This window comes from Sciurus vulgaris (genome assembly GCF_902686455.1).
Source record: "Sciurus vulgaris genome assembly, chromosome: 12".
NCBI classification, from domain to species: domain Eukaryota; kingdom Metazoa; phylum Chordata; class Mammalia; order Rodentia; family Sciuridae; genus Sciurus; species Sciurus vulgaris.
The window spans coordinates 34,314,086-34,337,161 of NC_136473.1; the positions used below are offsets into that span (position 1 = coordinate 34,314,086).

General features: G+C 39.9%; 1 protein-coding gene and 1 pseudogene across 2 annotated transcripts in view; both read left to right on the forward strand.

Moving 5' to 3' along the window:
* LOC306641355 (ribosomal oxygenase 2-like) overlaps positions 1-10,164 on the forward strand; it is a gene marked incomplete at its 3' end in the record, with an annotated part of 69,814 nt that extends 59,650 nt beyond the window's left edge. The window contains 1 exon segment of the mRNA XM_079106461.1: positions 9,459-10,164. Coding sequence (XP_078962587.1) covers positions 9,459-10,164 — 706 coding nt within the window.
* Positions 1-23,076, forward strand: part of LOC306641920 (Krueppel-like factor 3) — a 284,135-nt pseudogene that overhangs the window by 167,408 nt on the left and 93,651 nt on the right. The gene's annotated exons all lie outside the window — the stretch shown is intronic.

Below are 23,076 nucleotides of genomic sequence, written 5' to 3' on the forward strand. Positions count from 1 at the left end.
TCAGAGAATGGGTTCATCTGATGCTCCCATTCTCTGAATGGCCCTTCAGATAGCATAGGGTTTCAACCAGCTGTTAAACCTTCCTATAACCTTGCCAATCTTGGCTGCTTTCATCTGGATCCATTTAAAAAATTCCCCATCCACCTTCCACCTAAAGGTTTTTGCAACTATTGATTTTCTGTAGGAGTGAAAAATAAAAAAATATCAAATTCCATCATTCTCTGCCTATTTACTAGTTGGGATTCTTTATATGGACTCAATTTTCATCAACAATTAATTGATTATTTTGAAAAATAGTTTGGAAAGGAAAAGATGGATTCATTCCTTAGTCTTTCCTTTCATTTGTTAACATTTAGACTATTCATTTGGGATCCTAGCAAACTTTGCTTGTGTTCAACCAGAGTTTTTCTCTCTTTTGGAGGCCAGGTGAGGAGAGATTGGGATGAACAATTCATCAACTCATTATAAATTCATGAATTTTATAGATTTGATATATTTGTATCAGTTACAGTTATTCCCTTTGATATTCCAATTGTCCTGTCTTTGGCCAGTGGAGCCGCCTTCTGATTGGCTTGTATGTTTCTTAGACACTACTGTTAGTTTGAGCCATTAATCTCTTCTTTAATTATATTAGTTGATTTTAAGATTCCTTTTAATTTTCATTTCCTTTCTAGAGAAAATATTTGTCTAATATATTATACATTTAAACTTTTTATGCTGGAAATATAGCATTTTGTTGTTTTATTTTTTCTCTTTAGAATTGACACAGTGTGTGATTCAATGCACTTTAAAATACAAAATATTTCTGTTTCAATATTTTAGCTTCTAGTTTCCTAATATTGACTCAGGATAGTTTTACACTCTAAGCTCAGTTATCTAGTTAAAAAACAAAACAAAAAATACAAATATTTATATACTTCAGGATATAATGAGGCTTATTAAGGAATTCCCTAAGTTTGAAGATAATTTTTAATCCAAATGTGATAGTTTTCTTCCCTTCTGTGTGGGGTATCAGGCATGAAGAATGAACAGCTGTCCCTCATTCCATAGGCTGTTAAGGCAGAATGCAAACTGAGAAGGGCCAGAGGCCCAACAGGGAGCTGCTTAGGGGTGGGTGACCAGAAGCCTGCAGAGCTGGCCAAGGTGTACCAGGTGACTGCAAAGTCAGCCTCGGTCCCTACAAGTCAAGAGCAGGAGCTCACCCATCCAGGCACACCTGAGTCTGGTCCAAGGGACTGGGCCAAGTCCCTGAGGCTGTCTCTGGGACCAGAAGGTAGAATCAGAGGGAAACATGGATTTAAATTCCAGGGCATAAAAGAAAAGTTCAGCATATCCAAGAAGTAGCTGAAAATAACTTTTTTTAAGCATATTAAGCAGGTTTTATTTAAAGGTAATAATACAGACTTCTCCCGGCAGGGAGAAGGGGGCCATGGCTGATGTTCTAAAGTCCCAAGAAGTGAGCGCACCCTACATCTTTTATAGGTTAAATTCTCTTTTGTTCTCCAGTTCTCTCCCCCCTTATCTCTCCTTCCTGCCTACGTGACTAGGACTGGTTTTGCATTAAGTGAGAAGCCATGGGCAGGCGGAGGGACAAGGTGATTCAGGCAGGCAAGGGCCCAGGGGGCATTAATTAGCAGCTCCTTGCTTGCAGTCCTTGATAAAGGCAGGTAAATTTGGTAATCAATGGGCTCCAAGATCCTTGACATTCCATTCTTCCAGGGGCAGTCTCCAACTTCCAGAGGCAGATGACTTTATGGCTCCCATTTCCTCGATTTGACCCAATCCCCTATTTCTACTCTAACTACCTGTTCCCAATTCTGGCTTTATTCCCCCCTCTAATCTTAGGAACTCCATACTGCTGGGGAAGGAGGTCGATGACCGCTCTGACTTCTTCGAGCTGGAAGTGGGTGGCATGGGGCAAGCAGCTTGGAGTTCCTTTTCTAAAATTCGGGTCACTTGTAATAATAAGCCATCACCTATAGAACAGATAGTGGTAACTTCCAGTACTAATACAGACTCCAGTTAGATAAAAGGGTAAATAACTGTAAAGTTATAGACATTGAAGTTAAAGCCCAGTACTCTTACTTTATGACTGTGAGACTGGCTTGCTGGATAATTAAGATCAAACTTATAGATTGGAGTTAAATACAGAGGTCAAGAAAAGTCCATATTTGGGTCTTGCCCTCAACATCAGCTTGAACCCAGGGAATAAGAGAACTTCTCTAAGGGAGCGTTGCAACTCTGGGTCACACAACCTCCTGATCAAGGAGATTGTTGAGACTAGAGGATGAAAAATCACCCAGTGCATCTGCTGCAGAGAAGGGTCATGGAAAATAACTTTTTGTAAATGTTTTAAGGACACTGTCTCATATCAAACCATATACTATAAAATTTTAAAAGAGCCTGAGTTTTGTTCCTGTCTGTGCCCTATGGAGCACATGTGACTTCAAAGGCAACTCTGGAGGGTACAGGGAGAAAAGAGCACACTTTTATTTCCAGTTTTGGCACAAGTCCACCTAACTGTTTTTGGTGGCCAGGAAGCAATTCCCTCTCAATTCATGTTGCATTTAGTAGATCCACCTGTGTTTTTCTAGAAGGAGAGCTTCTACCTCTTCAGTGTGTACTTTACCATTACTTTGAAGCTTTATTTTGTAGGAAAAAGGCAAGAGGGATGCTGGAAATTTCAAGTGAAGCCTCAAATAGCCCCACTCAGTAAGTGTCCCCTTCCTGCCATAAGGAGTCTCTTCAGAGTTCAAAACAGTTGTTTCTAAGACCAGCAAGTCACTGCACATCACTTTGAGAGATGTCTTAAATGTAAAAAAGCAGCTGGTTTCATTTCAAAGTGTTGAGACCCCTAAATAATAAGTAAATATGGGTTCAACCTAATGCTGTGCATATGAGTGTGTGTGTGTGTGTGCATGTGTGTGCATTCGTACCCACATGGACACCTGAGATTCCAGTCATCATAGAAATTAGAAATGTTGAGCTTGCTCTCAAGGATGCCATCTCTCGCTCACCAATATGGGGCTGTTCATTATGTCTTCTTTCTCAGTGATTTTCTTTCTGATCTGTCTTCACCTGCCTGGCCCAGTCATCCTTCCATACCTGCACTTCAGTGAAGACTAATTCAGCTGTGTGACATTTATTTCCTTTGACCTCCTTATTTCTGATGATTGTTACTACCCTTTCCAACTCTAGGTATTCACTTTCTTGTTTGAAGCTGGGCAGTAGGTCTGCTTAACTGGTTGAAGAGTGGTTCTAAGGAGCTTCAGCTGGTTTTATTGCATGACTGGTCTTCTGACTTTTGACTGCTCAGGAAGAAATGGTTACTCTTTATGAACTTATCACCTCTGTTCAAGAAATAAAGACCTGAGTCCGATTATTATGCATCACAAGATACTGTTAACTTCGATGTCTTAGATATTACACTTTTTTCTTCATGTATTAATTACTCATAACTCATCTTTTTCCTAATCTTTGTTAGTGAGGTTGCCTTAATCCACTAGGACAGTACTATAATATTAGTAACAATTACATCAACATGCTAAAAACTTTACTTTCTTCTCCTACCTCTTCTTCTTTCATCAAAATAGGACCTTCCCAAATAGACTTGGTTGTGAGTGGAATGAATTTATGTTGGCCTTGTAAGTAACATTATGATCTAAAGTGTTTATCAAATGGCCAACATATATAAGGTATTCAATGAAATTTTATAAATACCAAGAGGTATTCCAGTCACTTGCAAATATTGTCTACATCTATATTCATAAAATTGCATAGAATGGTGCTATTGAACACACACACACACACACACACACACACTCACACACTCCACATATGTATGTTCTCCCCAATAGCTTACTGGTTTATTCTAGTGGAGAAAGAGGGAGAGAAACTTACATGAAATATTTATAGAACAACATAAGAACACTTAAATGTAAATGTTAAATTGGTTGGAGATTTACATATAAATTGGTTGGAGAAACACATACATGAACATGCACATATATATTTTGGAGATTATACACATAATTAACAGAATCCAGAGGAGGCCTCAGACTGCATGAGTTGGTGATGCCAACATTAAAGAATCTGGAGAATCTGGTTGGGAGGAAAAAGGTGGGGAGAAGGAGATGCTAAGAATTGGGGAGAGGGAACTAGTAGGCCCAAAGAGAAGGACTTAGCAGTGAGCATTTAGGGAAGGCCTGAGCTCAGACTTTTGTGACATAAAAGATTTCATGAACTTTATACTAATAGCTGCAGGGTATGAGTAAAGTCAATAAATAACTTTAGGAATATGCAGTTTTGTTTATAGTTACAAAGGAAGCAGTCATTATCCTCAACTCATATAATTGCTTGTGTGATATAAGTTGTTTATTTGCCAACATTGACAGAAAATTATAAAATTTCACTTGTATTCACAGATACATTGGAGTGTCCTAAAATGATACAAGGCACAACATTACCTTTGACTATGCACAAAAATATTTAAATACTACAAGATCTAGTGGATTTTTGTGTGCCTCACACGTTGCATTGAACGAATGCATGAATTTAATATAAGAACATCCTTTCATGTTCTCCTCAAAGAGAAATGACATGCCAGGGTACCTGTATAAGTGATTTTCATTCTGCAGGGAAGGTGCTAAGCATTGATAAAGCCCCACTGATGTGAGCTTTTTCATACATATTTTTGGATGATAATCAGAATTGGCCCAAAAAATTCTGTCGATTGTCTTCTCTGCTCCCAGTAACCTAGGAGAAAGTTGGGACTTGACTCTTGAATCTACAACACTTAATAGGAATAGGAGAGTATTCACTGAGGGAAAATAAGAAAACAAATTTAAAAATATAGGTAAGAAGGTCTCAAGGGGTGGATAGGTAGATGTCTTTGTTATTGTTCCTTTCCCTCATTTCTCTATTCCTTAGACAATGGATTGGTCATATTTTCAACTGCTGTCTCTACTGATGACTATGGGCAGTATCAATTTGGCATTTCATACCCAGACACTGAACATGTTTGCATCATCTCCAGGTTTGGGACTCTAAACCCAAACTCTGTCTCCCAAGCTGATTGTTTTCCTTTTCTATTTTGGTGGTAACATCGTTGTTGTGATTGCTCAGGTTCCACTTGTCTCTGCATATCCATATGTCCTTGTTGTTTGAGTAGCCATGGTTGCTTTGGTTTGGACTATGGGTAAATCAAAGGTATAGAAGAGATTCTGAACCAAGTGAGACTGAATCTGTAAAAGCAAGTGTGGGGAAGAGAAGGAAATGAAGTGAGACTCCTGGGACTTTTAAATTTTTTTAGTTGTTAATAGATCTTTATTTTATTTATTTATAGGTGGTGCTGGAGACTCTAACCCAGAGCCTCACACATGCTAGGCAAGCACTCTACCACTGAGCCACAACCCCAGCCCCTCCTGGGACTTTATAATGGAAGATACAGATAGAACTGAGATAGATCTGTTTCAGGGCAAGAGACACAATGGGAAAAATCTCCACTCTCCTTGGCCTGCAAATGTATTTTGTACATACATTACCTGTTGACTTGCTTACTATTGGTATATAAACTTTCAATAAATAGAATTTTCCTTTCATTGTTTTGAGAAAGCTTACTATTTTAAGGTAGCCTATTAAATTTGAGTTTTCCTATCACTGTATTTTTCCAATATGCTGTTGGGCTTATGTGCAAAACACATTGATTCTTGGCTTCCAGGCTGTTGTAATGTAACTGTTGATTGATGAAATGATCTATCATGTGTCATGGACCTCACCCAACATGAGTATTGAAACAGAGATAACATCACTATTTTAGATACTGAGGACATGAACCTGGCATTGGATAAGACTTTGGACTATCTTTCTAATAACCCCTTTAAAGATTAAGATTCACAAGATGAGTATTTAATGATTTATTTCTTCTTTTATATATTGTGCTGGCAAAGTGCACACATTAATTTTGGCTTTCTCTTTGGCACTTTGAAAAGGAAAAAGAAGAAACACTTAAAAACAGCATTCCAGGGTAGCACCATTAGCTGAATATTGATGGATTACACTGTGATTGTGTAATTAAAATTTTTTTTTTACATTGCCTCAATTTTTGGTGGTATGGAACTCAGTGCTAGGGGATAAATCTGGAAAGTGCTAGGTCTGGCATTACCATGGAACTAAGGGGATCATTCCCCAAAGCCTGGTAGCCTATGTCTATAAAGTTAAGTACATATAGGGGCTCAGGTCATCTTTCCATAAGCGAAGTATTTAGAAAGGAATAGAATTGGAATATTTTGTCCTTCTATGAATGGAAGCTATGTGAGACAAAAGAGGGAAGGGTATCATTTTGAGGTGCTTGATCTACACTTAAAGTTTCGGAGCCAAACACACTTTAAAATTATCTCTTGAATTTTCAAGCCAATGTCCACTTTTCACATTCTGATGTTTTCTGAGGCCTGCCTTCTACTTCAGAGAGGAAGCTGAGGTTATTGAATGGAGCTTGAAAATGCAATTCCTTTAGATATTTTGCCAGTATCTCATCCTCATCTTGTCATAAAGTACATGGTAAACATCCACAGTTTACACAATGAAAGAGTTCCTTTGAAGCAGATCAACCATAGGGAAATATCTCCATACACACAGCAAGTGCAGAGCTGACTTCAGAGTTCACTTGGGTGTGTGAGCTTTGCTGGAGAGCTTCTTTCTCCAGGAAACTTCTGATTTCTTTTTCTAACCCTTTCATTGAGGTGGTCCTGGGTATTTTTTGCTTTCATGAAGTACTTTTGAAGAGTTAATAAATGGAGAAGGATGATAGAAGAAAAAAATCACTATTTTATAGCAAACATAGTGATCAATAAGTGATTCAGGAAAGAGTGCTCTATTGATGTAAAATCAGTAAGTGAAAGATTGTTGGGGGAATAGACTGTTCTCAAAGGGTGGCCAGTGGCATGCTTCATTGCAAAGGGAAGAGATACCTTGACGATGGAGAATACCTTAAATAAACAATCAGATTTAAACAATTGAACATCATGAGACCAGGAGAAAACTGATGTTGATGTACCCTCTGGTTCATTCCCTCCACATCACTGAAGCAGCATCCCTGCCCACAGTTCTTAACCTGAATTGAATAGGAGGAAACAATCCAAAAAACCCTCAAATGAACATGTGTAAGAAGTGCAGGTCCTTATAGACCAGGAAGTATGGGGGCAATGTTTGTTGTTTAAAGGAGACTAGAGGGATGTGACATCTAAATGTTGCCTGTGGCCCTAGATTGCATCTTAGATGGCAGAAACAGCTATGAAGGGCATGTATTGGCTTATTTGAGGAAAATTGAAAATGGGCTATATATTAGATAATTACATTGTATCAGTAAAAATATTTCCTAAGTGTGATAATTGTGCTATATAAGAAAATGTCTTTGTTCATAGAATATCCATAGTGAATTATTTATAACTAAATTGACATGATTCTTGTTGCTAACTTCCACATGGTTCATATATGAATTATGTAAAATGTGTTTTAATGATGGTATTTATTATTGTATAATTAATAAAAAATGTATTCACAATATTTCAAAGGTAGCATATTAAGTATATTGCATGTACTTGCATCATACATGCATGCATACATATACTCCTGTGCATGCATAAAGCAAGTCTGGCAATGTTGACTGGTAAATCCAGATGGAGGGCATTTTTTTCTTTTCTCCTCTTTGTTTTGCAGGGTTGAGGACCAAACTCAGGGCCTTGTGAATGCTAGGCAAGCACTCTGCCACTGAGCTAAGTCCCCAAACCCTGGAGGGCATCTTTGTTGTATAATTTTGAAACATTTCTAAAGGTTTAAAAAATTTCAAGCTCAAAGGTTGGGAGAAAACTTTGGAATTAAGGAGGAGACAGTGGACAACATTTTGAACTGTGAGATTCAGGTTCATGAGAAAATAGCATTTTATTGCTGTCTGAATAAAGCAAAGTTAAATGATGCAGACTCTTAAAATTATTATTCACCAAAAAGCTTTGAAGTGAGATTATTGAGATAGTCCAGAATTAACTGTTTTTAGAGTGTAGAAAAATAGCTGTTGGGCATCTTATTCTTTTTCTTCTTTTGTGTTCACAATATTAACTTTCTCTTGTTGTGCATCCCTAGCCCACAGGATTGTTTTAAGAATGAATAAGATAATGTATATGAAAATAATTTTGTAAGCTGGAAAAATAACTTCTCTAAGCCTCTTTGTGTTTAGGATGTAACTGGTGCTGAATTACAATACCCAAAGTTGCATTTTATCTCTATATGGAATGTACATACATAGGACAAGCTTAATTAGTGGGTTTGTTAAGAATCATTCTACACATATGTGATTTAGAAAAATAAAGCTGCCTTTGTTTATATGAGATTAATATAGTTTTCCCAATTGCTTTTCTAGAATAGTGTCTAAACACATATAACAAATATCTTTTTTAGTAACAAAACAAAACTTCACTGACTTTATATGCTCATTTAACCAGTTGTGATTATGGAAAATCTTTCACTAGAGGCAGGAAAAAGAGCAAACAAGTACTTTAACATAAGTCAATAGAATATTAAATAGAGAAAAGCTTGGAGTTGCTTGCTGTGCTCTTATCATCTGATAATTTCCTTTTAGGCTTTTCAGTATGTGTTCTGAGCTTTATTGTTACACTAAATATGAACTGGAGTCAATGTATGTGGAATACTTGGTGTGGATAAGCAGAGAGAACATTTTTCCCTTCCTGGGAAGGTAGACTGGAGTGTCTATAAAATGGTGATGATATGATCCTGATGGGAAGAAAACAAGATAGAAAGCATTAGTAGGGCAACTAACACAATCCAGCATCTGGAAGCAGCTTTCCTTCATTTTCTGAATTTGATGAAATTCTTCAGCTGGTATAGGCAATTTGGGGTGTGGCCTATGTGGGCACTATTTTCATTGGTAATAGCTGTGAGGATCCTAGATCAATAAGACTAACATTAGGTTGCTGTCCTTGTCATTTGGCATAGAGGAGATTATCTTTATGAAAAAAAATATATATTTAAATATATTAAGTGTTTTTAGAGAGTAGAAAAGTAGCTGTTGGACATTTTATTCTTTTTCTTCTTTTGTTGTTACAATATTAACTCTCTCCTCTTGTACATCCCTAGCCCACAGTATTGTTTTAAGAATAAGCAAGATAATATATGTGAAAATACTTTTGTAAACTGTAAAAATAACATCTCTCAGCCTCTTTCTGTTTAGGATGTAACTGGTGCTGAATTGTACTATCCAAAGTTGTATTTTATCTCTATATGGAAGGTACATGCATTACAAAAGGTCAATTTATATATGCACAACTTATGTATGTATGTATGTGTGTGTACATACATATATATATATATAAATATATATATATATATGTATATTTCATACCAAGGATTGAACCCAGGAACACTTAACCACTAAGCCACATCCCCAGCCTGACAGAAGATGGTAACTTGGAGCTGGAGAAGAAGAGTGAATCTGAAATTGGTGTTCACTTATATGAACAGCCAAAAGAAGCTTTGAAGGAACTGCTTTATGCTGCTGAGTTAAATGCCTCTTTAGAAACCTTAGAAGTAGAAAGAAGTCAAATTTTTACTTTAGTATCTGAAGTACATAAAACAAAAGAAGATCTTATAGAACATATTAAAAATTTTCAGACTGAACAAGAATCTTTGCAGTCAGAAAATACACAGTTTGAAAATGAGAACCAGAAGCTTCAACAGAAATTTAAAGTAAAGATGGAACAGTATCAAGAAAATGCAATGAAGCTCCACAGGAAATTAAGAATAGAGGAAAAGTGCCAGTTAGAGGAAGAGGAAAGGTTTTCCAAGGTTGATAAAAAGATCAACCATGCAGCTGAAGAGCTGGAGACCTATAGAAAGCAAGCCAAAGATCTTGAGGAAGAATTGGATGTAACCATTCATTATTATCAGAGGCAGAGTATTTCCTATGAGAAAAAAGCACCTGATGATGCCTTGGCAGCTTGGAGTGCTGAAAAAAACCTCAAGTATTTAAAGATAGTAAATGCTCACAACAGACAAAAATCAACTGGAATGGAAGAAGATCCTTATGCACCTGATGTTTTGAATCCAGCATTTGCCAGAGGGAAGTCCCCATATGGTCTCTCACCAGTGAGTTGACCTCATGTGAAATGAGAGCTTTTCCTTTGAAAAAGAAGGGTCCACTCAGATTGTCACCTTCACATCCAGGGGAAGAAGGAAAAGGCTCAGGAGGCCCAGAGGACCCTCTGGACCATCAGATTAAAAAAGAAAGAAGAGAATCAAGCTATGATATGGTAACTGATCCTCATAGAGCACCTGCTGACACTGGGCCCCTGTTATCACCACAGGAACCAAAAGGTAAGAGGATGATCCCTCCACCAGGCTGACCATATTCTGATCCACCTTCTCTTCTACAAAGACAAGATGGATATTATTCCAATTATGGTAGACCATCAGAACCAGGAGAACCTCCTCCAATACAGTGCAAAATGTCTTTTCACTGAGGCATTTTTCCTCCTTATCCTCCTCCAAGAGCTGAATTTTACCCCCTACTCCGACATTCTGAAAGTAGAAGTGAGTTGCCTTCAGGGTTGATTCCACCTTCAAATGAGCCTGCTATGGAACATCCAGAACCACACCATGAGTCCTGACAGTATTTTTTATCTCTCTTCAAAATATGACTCATCTCTCATTTTTAGTTTAAGTAACTGCTTTTCGTTAGTTATATTTTTGCTCCAACTGAAGCTTAATTAAATTAGTATTCTGAGAATAATATTGTATGAATAAAGATGATTTCAATATGAATCTTATGAGTAAATTATTTCCATTTTATTTTACAGTATAACTTTTAATTTGATTAATCCACTATTACTTAAACAGTAATGAGAGTTTTTTATACATAATCTTACAGCTGGGGATATTTTATACTCCAAAGACTGTGCTTTATGCCAAGAAATATATTTGCTATGATTGTAGCAAATGTGAAAATACCTTTTTGCTTTATGAAATATTTCAATTGTTTTAAAGTCTTGTTTGCCATTGGTGACACTAATAAAATCAGTTTTTCCATTATAAAAGGAATAACTAGAGCATAATTAAGAGTAAATAAGAGGGCTGGGGAGATAGCTCAGTTGGTAGAGTGCTTGCCTTGCAAACACAAAGCCCTGGGTTTGATCCCCAGCACTGCAAAAAGAGTAAATAAGAAAACATGACTGAACATGTCATTTAACAGGAGATTTGAAAAAAAAAATTTCAGTTCTCAGAAAATTTTTAGGAATTGGAAGCCACAATTTAAGTGCCCTGTATCCCTGTTTTCCCTTATATCTTCTTTATTTTGTGCCCATTTTTATAAAATTAAGATTTGCATTCTGCTGTGGTTCAATGATATGGGGAGTGACCTAGTCTTTGTTTTGCTTTTAGGGAGACTTTAGCTGTATATACAAGGTTTTAATTTTTAAAGAGTTTTTTAAATGTTATTTGAAAAAAAATGTCAAAGTGTTTCAATAAGTTTTGAGGTATGAACTGATAAAGTAAACCGAGGTGAGAGGGAATTAAGTACAGTTCAGCAGAACCAGGTATAATATCCATGCACATGAATTCGTAAGAAAGAGGAAAAACAAACTTAAAAATTCAAGATCACACATTGCAGTGTTATGGGGCGCAACTTAAGAACAGACTGATCCCCACTGATAAGTCCAAATTTGAGAGTCTTTATTAAGCCAGCCTGCTGACTGTCTCACACAATGCCCCCAAAAATGGCTATTGGGAGAACAGCCCCAACCAACAGGTTGTAGGGGGTCTTATACCAAAAGTCACATCAATCAAAAGTGTGTGTTGCTGTGATTCAAAATTACAAACTAACATCATGAGATCATCAACAGAGGAGGAAGTGGGTCAAAACGACCCTTACCTAGGTACAAACTAAAGAATGGTTACTAATAGCTACACAATTACTGTTTACATGGTACACCGGTTAGAAGCAATAGAGATCAAAAGAGAGCAGTTTTTCATTACATAAGAATTGTCACTTTGTATTGCTCAACATGTCACACTAAGTAACTGAGGATGGGTACAGAGGCGGGGTGTTCCCAAGGGAGAAGCTTCTTTCCTACATAACATGGAGTCTCAGAGCAAAGTGGAGTCTGTTTAGTCATTTCCCTTAGAGTCTGGCTTATAATTTTCTCATGGAATCAGATCTGTCAGCCCATCACATTCCCCACTGGTTTTTGTACATAATCAAATCATTGATTTATTAGTAATGCATAGGTGATTGTAGTGAGTGTGCAACACCATTAGCTTAACAGACTGGATTCTGTCTCTAACATATTTAGTTGAACAGTTTATCATGCATGGCCTGATTAAAAGTCCCAACATAACTAGGATGAGAGGGCTCATCATTGTAGTTATTAGAGTAGTTAACCAGGGAGACCAAGAGAACAGATTTTGGTACCAATTTTTCTCAGGTTTTCAGTTTTTTTTTTTTTTTTTTTTTTTTTTTCACTTTTTGAGCCTTTTTTTTTTTTTTAAATCAAAGATAAACTATGATAAAAGACACCTGAGTGGTTAGTATAGAAACAATATGTCTCCCCTAAGGCCATACATAATTTTTTTTTAATTTTAAAAACATCAAATTTACTAGAGATGTTGAACATTTTTCCATATGTTTGTTGACATATAATGGGGGGGAGGGAAGGGTTAGTGTTAGGGTTAGAGTTAGGGTTAGAGAGGGGGGCAAATATGGAGGAAGGAAGTACTGTATAGAGGGTAAAGAGGGGTGGGAGGGTGGGGGGAAGGGAAAAAATAACAGAATGAATCAAACAACATTACTCTATGTAAATTTATGATTACACCAATGGTATGCCTTTGCACCATGTACAAGCAGAGAAACAGCATGTGTCCCATTTGTTTACAATAAAAAAAAAAAAACACATCAAATTTAACCCTCTTTTGTTTTGTAAAACTACCTCAGCAGGTGAATGAAGGGAATTTAAGTAGCTTACAGGGTTGTTGTTTTTTTTAATTTACTTTCGTTCAGGGTTTTGTTTTTTTGTTTTTTTTTTTAATTTACTTTCATTCAGATCTATTTGTCTACTTAAGGTTTTGAAATTTTGGATTCCTATAATGAGTGTAGCGGTCCTTATAGCTGTGGAGCCTGCTATATTTATTTCCACTGGGAGGGGAACTAAGACAGGGGATCCTCATTTAGATAATGCATGAGTTCCATATGTTCCCTTTTCCCCTCCCCATCATAATTGTACACTTGGAGAAAGATGTGAACACAGAATTCATCCCATTTGGTAATCTCGAAAAGTTGAAGGGCTAAGCATGGAGTTATTGCTGAAATAGTCCAAGCAAGAGAAAAAACATTAACATTTTTTCAGTCTTGTCTTTAGACAGTGGTTGGGGTCTCTGAGGGCTGTCTACTTTTCTGTTGTCTTGACTCAGATGTGATGAGTCCATGTTGTAAGATTCCTTCCATTTCAGCAGGGTGTTAGTCCTTCTTGGAACTGTTTGACATAGATATAGTCTTCTGACTGAAATGGGTGTTGGAAATCAGTGGTCTCTTGGGGCTGGTTCTCTCATCAGTTGAATCTATTAGAGAGACTTAATAACAGGTTAGAACAGAAGCAGGTTCTCGGTAAGGGTGGAGGAAGGGCTCTGGAAGGAATAACATTTTAATCTCTCTGAAGTCATTTGTCTCCAATTTTCTGCACCCAAACTGGCCCTTATTTGTGTGATTTAATCCAATTTACCTATCTATATAGACTGTCTTTTAAAATGTTTATTGTTACCTCTCTAATTTTAGGGACTTTTTACTGCTGTAAGGAAAAAGGGCAATGACTCTTCTCTCCTGGCTATTGGTCTCTCCATTTCACCAACCCTGACTCCTAAGTGGCAAGGCACATGGAAGTCACATGCATGCTCAGGTACTATGACATGACAGAGAAGTCATGGTTTCTGTCCTGCACCCAAGGAGCCCATATCCTGGTTGCAGGTAAAAGAAAGGTGCATAGCCTGAACACAACTGTTCATGTCTGCTACCTATCAGTGTGTTCTGCTAAGTCTAGAAAGGACTGCTGGAAACACGGACAAAGAAACATGGACTTGACCCAACTCCACAGCTGGGTAGGGGTTAGGAGGTGGAGAGGAGGGAGGACTTTCTAGACTGAGGAGCTCACGTGGGCAAGGACTGGACACTGAGACTGCTCCTGTGGGAGCAGAGGGGCATCTCTGTTTGGAGTGGTAGGTTGACTGTTGGTGGAAAGCAAGGCTCAGGCAGAGGCTAATACTGAAAGTGTTGGTAGCAGAAGACTGGCCAGAAATGCCCTGATCCAGATGGAAGACACCTGTGTCCAGGTGTGGTTTGGCTGCTGGCACTCCACACTGTGCTCACTTAACAATGGCCTGCCTTTCTATCTGGCACAAGGGTGAGAGGGACAAAGCCTGCACTTTCCAGGACCCTGTGCAACTTTGCTCCCTGTGGATAGGCAGAGGTGCCAAGAGACCTCACACAGTCACCTCCCTTCAGGGACAGCTGACATGTGCCCTTTTCTGTCGTGTCCTTCTTCCTGCATGGAATGCAGATGTGATACCCAGAGCTGGCACAACTGTGAGGACAGGAGGTAAACAGGTGCTTGGAGCCACACACAGGGAATGGCAAGGTGGAAGGGGCCTATTTTGCTGAGGGATCCAGGGCCAAGATGCTATTGCAGTCCAGGCTGTCTTGGCTTATAAACATGAGAAATAAACTTCTCTCTTTAACCTTCTGGGTTCTGTGATTCTTTGACTCACAGCCTAGTTTTAATTCACACAGCAGAGTCTGTAGGGAGTACTCTGTGCCCATGTGGGCCCTCATGCTCCTTAGTAAAGAGCAAAAGGCCAGGTGATGTGTTCAAGGCAAGGGGAGTCAACCAGGCCAGGAGGCTGGAGGGGCTTTAGAGTGCAGATGATCTGAAAGGTTTGCACTTCATGCTGGGTCCCCGTCCCTAAAAGAAAGGCCAACCAGGCAGTTGGTTTTTTTTTTTTGCCCCATCTCAGGGAACTTCTTTAACTGTGTGTCTGTCAACAGCAGCCCACTTGGAAGTTCACCAGATTCCTCCTGAAGGAGGAGCAGGCAGTTCCATTTACTCCCCCCATGGGAAGAGGAACGTGTGTGCTGGATGGGTCTGTGGGGTCTTCAGGTCACTCAGCCTGGACTGCACCTCCTGGGCACCCATGGTTCATGCATGGAAGGCCCCTGAGGCAGAAGTGCAGCTTATGGGAGCGTTCCCTTTGAGAGACTGCATTAGGGATCCCAACTGGCCCACAGAGCCAAGCTGCATTTTGTACATTCACCAACAAATCTGATTTTTAAAGAAACAATCTAAGTTTGGCCAATTCCCTTGTAGTATTTGCCAGTTAACTCCAATCTTGGGCAAATGACACTATTTATTTCTCCTAAAACTCCAGTAATTGAATAGCTATTAGGCATAACATAAAACACTGAGCAGTCCTGTGGTGAATCCACACTTACTCATTTATCCATCCAACACTCAGGAGAGATTCTTGGGGGCTGTCTTTGCCATCACTGGGTGTGGCGGGTAGTGAGTATGGAAACTCAGCTTTGGAGTGCCTGTGTCCCTTTCCCTCCAGGCCAGGCTGGGTGGTAGTGGGGTGGCTGGGGGTTGGGAAGGGGTCAGGGTGCTATGTGGAGTCAGTCACAGTCATCGCCAAGGTCTTCACATGCAGTGGCTGCCTTCGCTACCCACATGGGAACACCTTCACATGGCTTCTCCTGGGTCTTCTGGAAGGCTTGCCAGGCTTTGGACCCTCTCTCCTTGTGGGGCCACAGTTCCTTTCTAATCTAGGAGAAAGTTCTCCTTCATCCTATGACTGACCAAGATGTATCTGTACCCTGAGTTCTTTCTTCTGACCTTGTTCAGTTCTGCAGTTGGGTAAAAGGATGTCTTAGAGGTGTTGTTTCCTGCCACCCCAGATTCTGGTACTCATCAACCTCACAGAGTGTCATTCTAGTTATTTACAACAGACTTTCAGGCCAGAACTTGCTTTTCACAGAGGCATGTGCAGGTTTCAAAGAGGCTCAGGGTGAAGGGCCAGCAGTGACTTGTGGATGTGATACAAACCTGGGCTCTGAAAGATGCAAAAGCCAAGAATTCAGGGCAGGGGACTACTCAGAAAGGGGAGGTGATCAGGGCTTGAGCTAAATAAGCTGTACAGGGTACACAGCCACTGAAGCCAGAACCCTGGGGCATGAGGAAGGCCTGGGAGATGGCAGGCTGAGGTCATGTGACTAGAACTGTCTTGCTGGGTAGGGTCACTCCCTCCATAACAAATGGGGCTCTTTGCCTAGGGGGCCCAGCTGTCACTCAAGCCGCATACCTTCCGAAGCATCTTCCCAGGCTGGCTCCACCCTGGGGTACAGGACAGATGGGGCTTCTATCCTCTACTGGGTAGCTGTGGGCAGATGAGGCCTGCTAGGAATGTTTACAGTGAATTCATGGAACAAGTGTGTGAGAAACTCCCCACTGAACAAGACAAGGTAATTCAAGACAAAATCTAACTGGTGAGTCACAGAGACCTAACACATCCCTATAAGGCAGGCCTCTGGAGTAAGCCAAGTGTCACACTTGTCCCATGAGACCCAGAGTCAGACATTGAACAAACTCACATGGCTTTGGCCATTTTCCTCGCAGCACCTCAAGCTAGGAAACCAAACAGAAGAGCACAAGAGTGGACTCGGACACCCCTGGTTAGGACTCTGCACTTTAGACCACGCCTTCTTCCTGGGGTCACTACCTATATCACGTGGGTAACCACGACTTTTGATAGAGGGTACAAAAAGCAGAAATGCAGACTTGACAGCTGCCTGGAATGTGGTGGTGATGGCCAGGCCTGCACCTGTGTGGGCGTGACCTGGTGCTGGCACTGGAGCTGGGCAAAGAGCACTAGTTCTAGTAGTCCCAGGGCCACCACTGCACAGGAACCCTGGGTTTATGGGCTGAGAAACAGGGGAGTAGAAGCTAACCTCAAGATGGAGAGACAGGGAACAAGGAGGAAGTTCTGCCACATCCTGCCCTCATTTTTTCCAGAAAGATGACCTTTGACAAATAAGGCACAGGATGTGTCTTCACCCCACTGGACTTTACCCTAAGTCAGCCACACTGGGCCAGCCACTGCGGGTGAATGCCAGTGTCAGCAGCTCCCCAGAGGGTGTTCTCTTGGGGCAGAGGGCTGCTCTGTGCCAGTCATTGCCCCATGTCTGCCACAAGAGGTATGGCCTGCAGGAAACTTGGCAGTCCTAGAGAAGAGGTGTCCTCCTGGGAGGCACTGGCAGGGCGTAGAGGTCTGCGAGGGGCAGGGCATGGAGGAGAGGAGAAAGACTGGATTGGGATTGACCTTCCTAAAGGGTGGGACACTCCATCAACAAGCCCTTTCACGTCAGCTCTTGCCTGATGGCCAGCCTGAGATTGCTGGGCAATTGTCCTTCATGTGGGAAGCTCTGGCTGAAGTTATCAGGAGAGGAACAGTCTGGTTCTGAGGGACTTTATGGGGATTACCACACTTTGCAAAGGCCGGCAGAGACCACTGGCTTGGAGCACACACGGGGCTCTGGTTAAGGGAGAAACTGGGCAGGGCAAAGGGATGACTCAAGCGGGTTGCTGCTAACCAAGCTTCAGAGGGCAAACTGAATGGTTCTACATCTGTGCTCTCCAAGAAGAAGATAGCCTCAGTCACCAATGCAATTTATCATTTTCTTGTAGCCAAGTAAAAAAAAGTTAAAAAAGAATAGTTTTATATTTATTCCAATAATATATTTAGTCAAACTCTATACTAACTCTTATCCAAAATACACTTTTTAACATGTTTCTTTAGCCACATTTCAAACACCCAAGAGCCACCTGCAGGGAGTGGCTACCATGTTGGACAATGCACATTCTGACAACTTGGGTCAAAAAAGAATTTTGAACACTGGGTCAGTGGAAAAATTAAGTTGGTAATTTTAGTTTGAAATATATAGACAAGAGGCTCAATTGCCATTTAAGCTCACTAGCACCTGCCTGTCTTTTGCTGGCTAAGCACCTCACAAGTTTAATTATCTAACATTCTAGCAGCCTTCCTGTCTCTTCTTCTCTCTACTTCCTTTTACTCTAGTGATAGCCAGAAAGTGCTAAAAGAAAGAGAAACAACTTGTTCCTGTGTGTGAATAATTATTACAGAGGACTTCTGGTGTCAGTGTTGGGTCTGGACACATCTGGCCACCAGCCTGTGTATATTTAATGTCTGCATTTTATTGCCTGGGGAGCTGTCACCCTTTTTTGTATTAATAGACAATTGTTCTTTGGATTACTTATGCCCCAGAATCAGGGTTAAATTTGGAAAGTAGCTTGATGTTCTGTATGAACAGACCTTGAATGCCCTTTACTGTGGAGGGCAGATTAGGGGAAAACAGGAAGATGACTAGTTATTTTCTACAAGGCCATCCTGCTGCCTCCTCCTCCCTCCAGTACCTAGCACAGTGTCTGCTATGTAACCAATCTTTGGAAAATAGTTGCTTAATTAAACTAAATCTTCTCAGCACATTTTTTCCCATATAGAAGGAGAAACAAACACATCCACTCAGATGAAGAGCCGGCAGGGTAGTCTGGTCCATCCCTGGAAAAGATGACTGTCATGGGATCAGCTGTCCATTTATTCCTTCAACTCACATTCCCTGAGCACCAAATATACACCCGGTATTGTCATCTGTGACAGATGGTGGTGAGTGAGATGAGTCCCTGCCATCATCGTGACAGAAGTAGATACAGAAAATTACAAGTGCTTCATTACACATGTCAAAAAAGAAATTTGCAGCAAGCAGCATGATAATACAAGGGAGGGCAAACTCAAATATCTTGGGGAACTCAGGGCATGCTTTGCAGAGCACATTGCTATGTTTTGAGAGGAACAAGTGAGCTGGCTGGGAGATGAGAAAGCCATGCTAGAAGTGACACAGGCACCATGTGGTAGACCAGGGAGTGATGTGGTGAGGCCAGTGGCTCTTAAACCTTTTTTACACACTTAAGACTTATATAGCTGATACACAAATTCAGTGAAGTTTGCAGGATACAAGATCAAGTGAAAATTAATAGCTCTTCTATATTCCAATAATGAATACACTGAGAAAGTAATCAAGAATATCATCCCATCACTATAACCTCAAAGAATAATAAATATAAGTAAGGAGGTGAAAGATTTCTATAATTAACATTTTAAAACAGTGAAGAAAAAGACCTTAGAAGATGGAAAGACCTGCCATGTTCATGGATAGGGAAAATTCATGTCATCAAAATGACTAGATTATCAAAGCAATTTAGAGTTCAATGCAACCCCCATCAGAACCCAATGATGTTCTTCACAGAAAAATAATCATAAAATTTATAAGGAAGAATGAGAAACCCAGAATAGCAAAATCAATTTTGAGCAATAAGAGTGAGGCCAGAGGCAGCCATACTACCTTATCTCAAATTATACCACAGAGCTCCAGTCATAAAACAGCATGTCATTGACCTCAAAACCTGAATATCAACACAATAGGCTGAAAGAAGGAAAAAACTCCCCATATTTACAGTCACCTGACCCTTCACACATGTGCTAAGTTGGAGAAAAGATAGTCTTTGAAACACATGGTTCTGGGAAAACTGGAAATCCATATAGTAGAAGAATGAATCTAGACCCCTAGCTCTCACCCTGCAGAAAAATCAACTCAAAGTAGATCAGAGACTTTGGAACTGGACTGGAATCAGTGAAATTGCTAGAAGGTAGCAGGGATAATTCGACAATTCACATGTACAGACACTGGCTTCCTTAGGCTTGTAAAACTCAGGAAATAGAATCCAGTATCAATAAATGGGGTAGTATTAAATTAAAAAGCTTCTGCAAAGTAAAGAAAATAATTAATATTTAGAAGACAGATCCTACAGAATGGGAAAAAAATCTTCATCAGCTATTCATCCCACAGGAGATTAATAACCAGAATATGTTTCAAAAAACAAGAAATTTAACATCAAAAGAACTAATAACCCACTCAACAAAAGGGTGAAAGATCTCAAGAGACACTTCCCAAAAGAAGAAATATAAATATTTGGCTAACAAATATCTGAAAAAATATTCAACACCCTTAGCAATCAGTGGATGCAAATCAAAACTACACTGAGATTCCATTATAATTATAATTTCCTTTCAATTATAATTGCTGGCCAAGATGTGGAGGAAAGTACACTCATACATTGTTGGTGGAACTGAAAATCACCACAACCATTTTGTAAAGCAGCATGGAGGTTCCTCAAAAGACTAGGAATGGACCACCACATGACCCATGTATCCCACCCCTGGGTATTTATCCAAAAGATCTAAAATCAGCATATTTTAGGAATGCAGCCACATCAATGTTTGTAGCAGCACAATTCACAATAGCCAAATTAGGAAAGAGCCCAGGTGCCCATCAATAGACAAGTGGATAGAGAAAATGTGGTCTATATATGCAAGGAAGTTTTTCTCAGTCATAAAGAAGAATGGTATTATGTCATTTATTAGTAAATAGGTGGAACCAGAGAACATCATGCTGAGTGAAATAATTCAAACTCAGAAAGACATGGGTCAAATGTTTTCTCTCATATGTGGAAGCTAGAGAGGAAAAAGGAATAAAAAAGGAATTAAAAAGGAGGGATCTTGTGAAAACAGAAGGAAGATCAGTAAAGTTGAAGCTGGAACCTAGGGTGAGGGAGGTGAGGAGGAAAAGGGAAAGAACTGGGTACTTTATCAGCTTTTTCACTGCTGTGACTAAAAGTATCTGACTAGCACAACTGTAGAGGAGGAAGAGTTTATTTGAGGGCTCATGGCTACAAAGTTCTCAATCCATAGAGAGCTGCCTCCATTCCTCAGGACTCAAGATGAGGCTGAACATCATGGTGGAAGACCATGACAGAGGGAAGCAGCTGTCATCATCAGGAAGCATACACACACACGCACACACACATGAGAGAGAGAGAGAGAGAGAGAGAGAGAGAGAGAGAGAGAGAGAGAGACTCCACTCTCCAGATACAAATTATATATCCCGTAGTCACACCCGTAATGAACCGCTCTCCAGCCACACCCCACCTGCCTCCATTTTCCACTCAGGTAATCCCATCAGGGGGATTAATTCACTAATTAGGTCAAAAATCTCAAAGCAATAATTTCCCCTCCATACCTTCTTGCATTGTCTCACACGTGAGCTTTTGGGGGATACCTCACATCCATGTCATTGCATGTGGGATCCAGTTGACCATATTATGCCATGAGCATGTATGAATGTATTACAAAGCATTATGATTTTATATGTGACTAATGCACCATTACATATGTAACTGTAAATGTAGTAAATAAGTAAAAAGAATATCAATAAAGTAGAGGAAGCGGGTCATGGAAAGGAGTGGGGGAGAAAATTGGGAATTGACATGGAGAAAATTACTTTGTGTGCATTTATGAATATGTCAAAATGAACCCCACTATTTTATCTAACTATAATTCATTAAGAATTAAAATTTTAAATGTATTAAGGACCCCAAAGAGCTTTTTATGTGAGTTTTATCTACTGGGATTTACCATATGAAAAAATTTCAACTGAAAATTTTAGAAATATTTATTTAAAATAGAAGCCATAAACTCATGTGAGCATTAATGCCACTTTTTAAAGACATAATCTTTACATCTTTTTAAAAATGTAAAACAGAAATCACTTAGTATTATATTGTTCCCCATTCTTGCACATCTGTTTAATGTCCAACTTAAGACAGTCTCCTCTCTGCTGTACATAAGACTTGCTGAGTGTGAGATCTGGCTTTGCATACTTTCACCCATAGGTGTGGAGACAGAACTTTAACCGCATTGCATGCATTACATGGGTGTTCGTCCACATCACACAAAACACCAACATGTTGCCTCTTTTTAAAACTCATTTGAGTTTGAAACCATGTTCTCTGTTATATTAAAATTCTAGCACCTGGGTCTTGGTTCCTAAGGCCATTCCCTAATGAAAGGAGCCAGCTCCTGGGAGAACTGGCTCATTCTTGCAGGGCTTGGCAGGGGGCATAGTTGCCTCTCTGCTTATGAAGGGCCACATTCCAATTCAACCCACAGCAAGGTGAAAAGATCAGGGGTCAAAATGGGTTTAATACACTTAACTTGTGGCATTGTAGAACAGCCTGCTCACCTTGAATGGCTTGGCAATCTACCATCAGGTCACAGCAGACAAAAGCATCTGATGCAAACGTGCTGTGCTCTGAGGTGTTGGACAACCTCACATAATGGATTGAAGCCTCCAGAAAATGAAAAGCAGAGTGGTCTACTGGGACCACATTATGGGTTCTACAGGATGCAGATCTCTTCTGCACCATTATTGTCAAAAAATCATAAATTGACTCACTGTAGTCAGGGACTGTCTGTATGCAAGATGAGCCTGGAGCATCTTTCTGTAATTCATTGGCACACCACACCACACCACACTCCCCCCCCACACACACACACAATGATGGGATCCATCAAAAGGGCACATGGTCAGAGCTGGAGCAATTGGAGCACCAGAATGAACAAAGTATCAGGTCATAACATGGAGTAGGAAATAAAGATCTGTGCATCTGTATTATTGTGCACTAATGATTGATAGGTAAACTCAGAAAAACAGATGAATCCAGGTGAACATGCACACCCTGCACTCCTGGCAGGTGAGCTGTCCATTGGGGTTTCCTTCTACAGAACATGGATAGAGAACTGAAGAGAAGGTAACCTGTTAGAGATGTAACAAATGACACCCACAGGTGACTGGGGTCAACACTGGCAGCCTAAGTCAGTTAATAATATATCAGAACTGGTTCATTAACTGTAACAAGGTTGCCATGCCAATATGTTAATAATAAAGGAGACTGATGTGGGCTACATGGGACTTCTTACTATCTTCTGATTTTTTTCTCCTAATATGAAACTGAATCTGACATTATTACCCTATGTACATATGTGATGGTGTGATTCTTCATC